This window comes from Thunnus maccoyii, chromosome 10 (genome assembly GCF_910596095.1).
Source record: "Thunnus maccoyii chromosome 10, fThuMac1.1, whole genome shotgun sequence".
NCBI classification, from domain to species: Eukaryota; Metazoa; Chordata; class Actinopteri; order Scombriformes; family Scombridae; genus Thunnus; species Thunnus maccoyii.
The window spans coordinates 12,402,281-12,411,612 of NC_056542.1; the positions used below are offsets into that span (position 1 = coordinate 12,402,281).

Consider the following 9,332-nt stretch of genomic DNA (forward strand, 5'->3'; position numbering starts at 1 on the left):
AACCCCGTTTCACTCTCTTCCCGTCGCTGTCCACAAGCAAGGTAAAGCGCTACATCTCCTTCCCCGGTTAAATTACACTAAATTGATTCAAATGTTTTCCAAATATCACCAAAACGTGGTCACGTAGGCTATAACATATTGTTTAATAAAGCGGTTAAGCCCTGTGTGAGGAAACTAGACGCGTTTTTAATAATTTCGAAAGGTTTTTACTTGAATGATAGTAACGTGTGTCCCCATGCTAACGTTACCTCGCTGGGGCCTGCTAGCCGATAGCTAGCTGTGCTAATATAGTTTATATTCATTACTAAATAATGATGTCACGTTGCATTTGGTCAAATCCCATTGTTGATAGGTATTGTGGTGTCGCCCAATGTTCGTTTTTTAAATGATAAAAGTTCACGATCGAAGGGTGCATATTCTGAAACGGTCATGGGTATTCAGCTAATAACGCGTAGGTAGTTGCGGACGCGCTACAAGCAAAGCTAATGCCGGTAGAAAGCATGTAGTTGGGAACCGTCACACATGTATCAGCCCTAAAATGTTTGCTTGCTGCTTGAATTGTTAAATACATGTTTCGGTGCGAGTAGGTTTATCACAACGCGTTGAGATGAGCGCGTTACTCGCATTCAGATCGAATTATTAGTGATTGTGAACCCCGACGCAACTGATGCTGTGCATCAACTCGTGTTCCTTCTGATACGTTAGCTTACCATAACTCCACAGATGCTGAACAACTTTGCTCTCATGTTATTTAAAGTCGTAATTATGAGTGGCAACTATCACTGTTCTCAGTGTATATCAATATGTGTGTTGAGTGTAACGTTTGTATAATTTTTTATCGTAATTAGATGCCTGGTGTCACAGTGAAAGACGTCAACCAGCAGGAGTTTGTCAGTGCCCTGGCAGCCTTCCTGAAGAAGTGAGTATTATGTTTTTCCATAAACGTCTGATTATTGGCATTTCAGTCAATGATAAGGTCATGAGAGATGGTATAGATCAAGTATGTTTTAAAATGAGTCAGGTACCTATATGAACACTGAAAGAGGTTTTCCTCGCTGTAATCATTCCTCCTGTTCATACTGGTTAGTAAAAGACCTCCTTTAAAATGTGCTTTCAGTGTAAATGATGGGGGGCAAAATCCACAGTGGTTGTGCAAAAATGTGCATTTAAAAGTTAATCTGAAGCTTATATGAGGTTTCAGTAGTCTGCGTTCATTATATCAAGTGGATATCTGCCACATTTACAGTCTTTTCAGCATAAAATCCCCCCTTTGTTTCATGAGACAGTGTTTCCCTATTGAGCTGCAGTGAAACAAATAGTAATAAAAAGTATAGTTACAATAAGGGGGACAAAGGGGCACAAAAGACTAACATTGAAAGATATCTACTTGATTTGACTAATTTGGATGGCTGAAGCTCCATGTTAGCTTCAGATAAACTTGAAATGCATTTTTGCACAGGATTGTGGATTATCGCACCAAGTGCACTATGAAGGGATCTTTCAGTATCAGTTCATTGGGACACCTGACTGTTTTAAGACACCTTCGAAAAATTGTGAAACCATCCTTTTTAAATGTGAGAATAAATGGCTCAATATTGCATAAATTAATGGTATATGTAAATACAATTATATGGGGTCCTGTTGTTTTAATTCTGACACTTCTCTCTTGTCTCCAGGTCAGGAAAGCTGAAGGTGCCTGACTGGGTGGACCTTGTCAAACTGGGCAAGCACAAGGAGTTGGCTCCCAGTGATGAAAACTGGTTCTACATCAGAGCTGGTAAGTCCAAATATTGGTTTGTTCTGGGTTTCCACTGGTCACGGTTGAGACAAGAAAGAACTAACGGTTGTTGTTTTTTTGTTTTTTTAAATGTTCTCAATTTGATTAAGGTAAGTATTTATCTGTGGGAGCCATGTAATTTGTCACCTGCTGTTGTTAGAAGCAGCTGTTAGCAGCACTAACTACCCCCTTTTTTCTCCACAAATTTCTCTTGCTATATTTTATTATAGGTTTTACTGTATATTTATAAAAGGCTATATTTTATCAAAGTTTGTAGACTCCTCATGTTGGTATAAGGTGATGCATATTGAGTGTGGGCTTAAGTGGTTGCATAAATGTCAGCAGGAAACCCTGTTGTGAGTTTGCTTATAGAAGCCTCCTGCAATCTCTCGAAATTGTCAGCTTGAGTGATGGAGACTGATGGCTATGTTCTACATTCTTTGTAAACTTCATTTAGTCATTGTTTAGAAAGAGGAATTTTTCAGGGCTCTACAGTGAAGTTTTTCCCGAGGAGTACATGTGTCCCTAAATGAGAATTTAGGAGCACAGTGAAAAATGTTCAAGTAACACAGTTTAACTCGGTAATGGGCCAACTTCTCTGCAGTTTATCTTTAACACTGAGTCATTATGTCTTTGTCTTTAGCTCATTGTCAGCTACCACCTGCTGTTGTTTCTGCTGTGCTGTGTGTGGGAGGGTGTGCTCAGGTCTTTGTCAAACAGACTTAAATTTAAATACACGGAGGGCAGTCTGATGCAAGATCTGTATTCTGAGAGAACACCATTTCTCCAAGGCGAGTATCAATGAGAGAACAGGAACTCATTCACCTTTTTATGTTGGACCACAGTCAAGAAGTTATTTCATTAACCAGGACCAGTCCTCATTGCATGTTTTAAACTAGAGCTGCTAAGATTAGTCAGTTAATTGATTTAGATGATCAACAATAACTGAATTGATTCAGCTACTTTGGCTCACCACTACCAGAGCGCCATTACTGTCCTCCTCCTGATGGAGGCGCTGAACAGACTAGTGACAGTCAGATGAACAGCAGTTGTAGGTGACAGCAAAGAAGTTCAAGCTAAGCAACCAGCCATGAGCAGCTGCTTTCAGACTCTGTGACTATAGTGGAAACACAGAGTTCACTGGAGCTTTGACAGTCACTAGAAGCACATTGATGGCCCTTTGTAAAAGTTTCTGTGGTACCTGTGTTTTAGCTGAGTGAGCGCACTAAGAGGCTGTCTGATGTGTGTTTGAAGGGGAGTGTCAGTACGTAGCCGCAGCCCTGCTGTTCATTATGTTACTGTTACAGTCATCAGCCCTGAATATCTTGTAAAGGAAAAAATATATGTTATAACAGAAAAGGAATACATCTTTGGGTTTTTTAGCACAATGTCACCTCTCTTCCATCTCTTAATCAGACTTGCTAACGCTACCGGCAGCTCTGTGTGAGAGGAACAAAGTGAGGATACAGTTAGGTGCTGATATTTATACGTGGTGGCATTTCTTTTCTTTGAAACTAATGTATCAATAAACGTACGTTATCTAACTATTACTAGTTTTTGAACGATAAGCAGCAGAAGGGAAACAAGATTATTTTAGCTTGTAATCTTGTACATTGTGCTTGAAAAATATATTTTTCTGGTTCGTACATACCTATTTTTAGGGGCAAATATGAGTGGAAAAACATGCACTGTAGAGCCCTGTTTCATTTGTTTCCATGGAGAGATTGAGATGCTGAAAATGGTTAATGTTGAGCCTGTGATGACTTTGGACACTTTTCAGTTTTTAAAGTAAATGGTTCTGTTGGCAAAGGGCCATTATTCCCACAATATTCTTGTATTCAGACTTTAAGAAGTGCTTGAAAAGCAAAATAAGCTAATTATTAAGCTAATTCCTCAAGGCAACGCATTGCTACTGTCACTGCATGATAACACATTCATCTCTTCTGCTCCTCAAGCATCCACAGTCCGCCATCTGTACCTCCGTGGAGGTGCTGGTGTTGGCTCCATGACCAAAATCTATGGAAGTCGCCAGAGGAACGGTGTGTGCCCTGCCCACTACAGTGTTGGATCCAAGAACGTGGCCCGTAAGGTGCTGCAGGCCCTCGAGCTGCTCAAGATGATTGAGAAGGACCCCAATGGGTGAGTGTCTTTATCTATTGTGTCCACTAGATCTTGCATAAATCTTACATTGTAAAGCAGGAACTAGATCTTGTATGAATCTTACATTGTAAAGCAAGAAATGGTTAATTGATTTCTGAAAGTAACTTGTTTGAACACAAGTGAACTTTACACTGCAGTGTTTCCTATATATTAATTTATTTGTGGTGGCCTGCCACAATAAAAATTTGCCCACCACAAATTTTCTATTTTGGAGCTGCGCATCCTGCTCTCGCACTCTTTCTGATATACTCCCAAACAGACGCGGATGCACCTGCACCATGACTCGTCCCCCCCCCCCCCCCCCCGCTCACAAACACCCTCCTCTGAGCTCTTTGAGTTTTTACCCTGCAGTCACGTCACACCATCTACACTTGAGAGGCACGGTCGTGCTGTCTTCACTTGAAAACTTGCAGATCAATTGTGCGTCTACATTGCTTTGTAAAGCGCCGGCCATAGACCATAAAAACAAGGGACTTCATGGTGCATTCAAGTGCACCTCGTAAACTCAGAAATCTATGCTAAAATGGCCAAAGGAAAGTTTCTGTTTTTCATTTCCTTTTGTTGAAATACATAAATCTGTCATTACTTACTTGTTCATTCACCACAGCATTTTTAATAATCACATAGCAAAGCAAAACCATAAATTCCAATCTTCAAAATTCTGTAAACTAATCAAATCAAATTGTTAGCAGCAGTTATCAGCAAACCTCAGCATATTCTTGTATAGTGAGTCTCTAAGTATCTCTGATTTTTAATGTTGTACTGCAGCATTTTTAATAATTACATTCTAAAATCATAACAGTATCCCATTAATTTCTACATAGGCACATTTTAAAAATTGTAAAAAAAAAAATAAAAATCTTGTTATCAACAAACTCAACCCGACGGACTCCCCTCTGGTCAGCCATCACCACGAATAGAATCTGATTCTGTCAGAAACACTGCAGTGTCTTTTTTTTTTTTTTTTTTTAATGTATTATTCTCGTACATTCATTCAAGTCTGACTGTGTACAAGTTGGCATATGCATGATGTGGTGTTGTGTGTTTTGGGGGTGCTGTGGGCACTGAGGAGTTAACACCCCTCTTCACACACACATTTTTGCAATACTGAGTCACACAGTCAATTTCCTCCCTGCATGTTCATCTGTGCATAATCATGATGTGAACTCGAGCCGTTGTGATGCAGAATAACTGAAACAATAAGTGCATAAGCTAGAACTTTGCACTGAATCACTGCGGTAAAGATGTAATCACTCTAACAAGAGGTCTAATTGATTGGCTCAATTTTTATTTGGTTCAGTTGTGCAGGAAAAGGAAATTCCATTTTGAATTGGCATTTGTTTCAGGGTTGATAATGAGTGATTTTTTTGCCAACGTGTTAAGATTTAGAATTGATCAGGCTTCCCCTGATTGATATTGTGGTCAATGTGGCATAAAGTAGTTATCAAAGACTTAAGCTTTTGCTGTATTGATTTTTGACTAAGTTATATTGGTTGATGTGTTCTATTATGTTTGTTTTTTCCTAAATTTTTGCTGTTCTCTATTCCCCTTCAGTGGTCGTAGACTAACCGCCCAGGGAACCAGAGACCTGGACAGAATTGCTGGCCAGGTGAGAAACTAATCTTGATTCATTTGTCTTTTAGTATCTTACATAGACACGTAAATGATTATTTGAATACATGGATTTGAGTAGTCAAGCAAAGCATACATAGTTACATGACTCCCAATGACTTAAGTGGATTAGTTGTTAGATACTTGGGACATGCATCCCAGTAGTAGAGTAGAATTTACACCAAAAGATCAAAGTACCCAGTACTGTTAAAGGACCAGTGTGTAGGATTTAGTGGCATCTAGCAGTGAGGTTGCACATTGCAACCAACTGAATACCCATCCCCTTCCAAGCGAGTAGGAGAACCTATGGTGGCTGTGAAACTCGCGAAAGGCCCCCTCTAGAGCCAGCATTTGGTTTGTCCATTCTGGGCTACTGTAGAAACACAGGGGTGCAACATGGTGGGCTCCATGGAAGAGGACAATGATTCTAATGATCATATGAAAACATACTTAGGAATATTATATTCCATTTCTGCCAAGTCCATTCAGTTAGATGGTACTAAATTCTACACACTGCACCTTAAGAGGATCAGCTGATGTGGTGTACTGAATAGAGTGGTTATGAATCAGTTATTAACACTTTGGTCTGTAGTGTGCCAAAACTTGTCAATTATAACAACATGCACTCATGGCCTGTGGTGCACAAGAGGCCATACCAGACAAACAGAAATAATTAGATCTGATGGACAACAATAGGGGGGAGAAATGGGTTTTAACAGACATGTTTATACACAAGGGCAATGTGATTCTGAGTGAGTGTTTGCTGCGGTATGTCGAAGAAGACAAATCTATTTGCTGATAAGTGCTAGTGCTGTACAATAGCTTTATACCTTATCATGCGTAATAGTACTAGTGATAATGTTTGTAACATAAACTGATTTGATGTCCCCACCAGAAACACCTTCATCTTGCCTCACAATTTTCCTGCTGCCATTTTTAACTTGCTGCTTTGCATTCTACCCTGTGCCCCATGTGCAGAGTCAAGAGTCAAACAAAAACAAACCACACTAAGCCAAGTCATAATCTGGTTATGGCCTCTTGTTAAAGGTCCAGTGCGTTAGATTTAGTGGCATCTAAAGGAATAGACTTGGAAGAAATGGAATATAATAAGTATAAGTAATAAGTGTATAAGTATTTTTTAAATTAGTGCTTAAATAAAAATGAAAATAAGAATTGTTTTTGTTACCTTTAGAATGAGCCCTTTATATCCACAGAGGGAGCAGGTCCCCTTCCATGGAGGCCACCATGTTGCACCAAAATGTTTCCACAGTAGCCCAGAATGGACAAACACGGGATCTAGAGAGGGCCTTTTGAGTTTTTTGTGTCCTCCTCCACACTAATCATTTGGTTGCAATGTGCAACCTCACTGCTAGATGCCATTAAATCTTACACACTGGACCTTTTAATGTAGACAAACAACAGTTGCAATAAGAGTATTTCCTACGAGCAGCTGAAGTCTGTGGTTTAGTAAAGACCCACAAACATCCCTGCTGGCTGAGGAATGTTTCCTATTGTCTCAATGGAAAAATGGATTGCCCACCACTTGATATGGTAACCATTTTACTGAACAGCTGTAGTATATGCTACAGCTTAGTCTAACCCACTGCTAGAATTTAAATGCTCCCCAGCTGTTGAATGAATGTCATTGCAACCTCATGCTGGTCAGGCCATGGCTATATTCAGTGACTGTGTATCACACACACTTCCACTTCATGTGACAGTCAGGCGCACTTGAGGTGCCTTGAGAGTGCGTGATCATAGAAATATCATCCCTTTGTCTTTTGAGAGAGTACATGGTCCCAGTGTCATTTCAGCATGCAAGGCTTTTTAAAGTACTTGTCCTTGGGCAAATTTTCCTCTGTCAGCCAAGTGAGTTATGCATCTTGTGTGGCGCACTACTGGAATTGTTTGTTCACCTTCACTAAAAAATAAATCGCAGTTGGGCCTTGTCAAAAATCAGGAGAGAGGCAGCAGTGTTGTTATAATCCAAGGGTAAAAGGGGTAAACATGAGGAGGGAATTTCATGCTTGGCAAGTCCGCCGTATGGCACCAGTTTTCTCCTTGTTTACCCATGCTAATGAGCAGTATGCAGATGAGCAGACCTGGTCCCGGCCCCGCCTGCCTGCTGCACAAAACTGGCAGGAAGCATGTTGGTGCGGCTCCCCTAACTCCTCATGAATCCCCCTTGTGTGTTGTAGTTTCTGATGGCTTTTTAAGAGATCGATGCTTTTTCCCTTGCAAGCAAGATTTCTGCCATGTACTTTCAGTACACTGTAGATGGTGTTTTGGCAGCAATTAGAACACAGAAAACCGTTTTTCTTCCAAACTGTTCTCTCTGAAGTCGCCATGAAATTGCATTTTGATATCTTACTCCCTTACGTTATACATTTCCTTTTGAAACACAATATTGCAGTTTGCCATAATTTGGGGAGAAATCTGCAAGTAAATGGTAAACCAATAGAATATTAAGCAGTGGGGAAGTCTCATTTGACCACAGTTGAATAAAACCATTTAAATATCATTTCTCCCAGCAGGAAAATGGATTTTAATTTGAAGACAACACAAGTTTTTAAAATGCACTACAACCACCATCTCTGCTGCAGGACTTGCCTGATGATTTGTCTTGTGTTTTTTGTTTTCTTACAGGTTGCAGCTGCAAACAAGAAAACTGTTTAATAAATCTTTTTTGGAGAAAGTCAAACGCTGTGTTCCTTTCTTTATTTTAACTTAAGTGAACGATCAAGGTGAACCCGACGAGACCAGTGGTCTGTTAAGTATTTTGATGTATTCAGCTCACCTTGTCTAAAGAAATTGCTTGAATGGTTTTGCCTCATGTTTCATTGGCCTTGTTCAAGTTGAGCCAAATTGATTACCAAGGGAGATAAAAGTGAATGCGAGATAGTTGAACCGATAAGCTGTTTTTGTTTTGTAAAGTATAAACTTTAGAAACTCAGCTTGCTAGAAAAAAACAAGCTGCTGCATAAAATCATTCCTCACTGATTTCTGGCTCCCCAGTTTAAATGTCATTTAGTCTTAATGGCAGCAAATGACCATTAGTTGTATTTTCAGATCCTCAAATCCTCTAAACAGCAAAAGCTCACTACAGGGTGCAGTTTGATAAGGCTTCCTGGGAGCTGTTCCAACAGTGGCCAAAAGCTTTCCACCACCACAATACCGCTCATGCTTCCATATTAATCCCTTGTTCCTGCCTCCGTGTTCATGTATCAGATGTAGTTTGCACAGATTGAACAACTGAGGAAAATTGTCCAGTTAACAAAGGCAGACGATTACATTTTCATGAGCATCGCAAATTGACAGTTCAATAGATTGGTAAGGGGTGATGTCATGATTTAGTCTTTTCATTCAGGGCCACAGTGCCACCTAGAGACTTCTACAGCCTACAACATGTTCTAAGACGAGCTTGAAATGTTAATGGAATAGATCAAACATCCCCTATGGTTTTATACTATCACTGAGAGGGTAATATGAACATTTGGGCAACAGTTAAACAAGAAATTAACTCAGTAGCTGTGCAATTTGTGTGTGGGCAATGGGTTACAGCTTCATCCAAGTAGGCCAGTAATGCTACTGCAGGTGTGCCTAATGTGTCTTGTTAAAGCATCCTTAATAATAGGTGTGACTTTATGCTTGAATCTGGTGAGTCTTCTGTAAAAAGGTATACATCTTAAATTTAGTTTTCAGTTTGAGTGAGTTCATATAAGTCCTTGAACATTTCTAAGGAGATGCACTTGAAAATTCAGTCGCACAGAGCTTAATCACTGAG

At 39.9% G+C, this 9,332-nt stretch overlaps 1 protein-coding gene across 1 annotated transcript; it reads left to right on the plus strand.

Moving 5' to 3' along the window:
- On the plus strand, positions 1-8,249 carry rps19 (ribosomal protein S19). The gene is made up of 6 exons (XM_042424935.1): positions 1-41; positions 849-919; positions 1,677-1,777; positions 3,733-3,916; positions 5,492-5,546; positions 8,195-8,249. The coding sequence occupies exons 2-6, from the start codon at positions 849-851 to the stop codon at positions 8,222-8,224; spliced, it is 441 nt and encodes a 146-aa protein (XP_042280869.1). The 5' UTR covers positions 1-41; the 3' UTR covers positions 8,225-8,249.
- Positions 8,250-9,332: the final 1,083 nt, after the last annotated feature.

Excerpts from the sequence above, each read along its gene's own strand:
- rps19 (XM_042424935.1), top strand. The coding sequence starts at position 849 with ATGCCTGGTGTCACAGTGAAAGACGTCAACCAGCAGGAGTTTGTCAGT. Across the intron at positions 1,778-3,732 it reads CTGGTTCTACATCAGAGCTG|CATCCACAGTCCGCCATCTG; the intron begins GTAAGTCCAAAT and ends CTGCTCCTCAAG. Across the intron at positions 5,547-8,194 it reads TGGACAGAATTGCTGGCCAG|GTTGCAGCTGCAAACAAGAA; the intron begins GTGAGAAACTAA and ends GTTTTCTTACAG.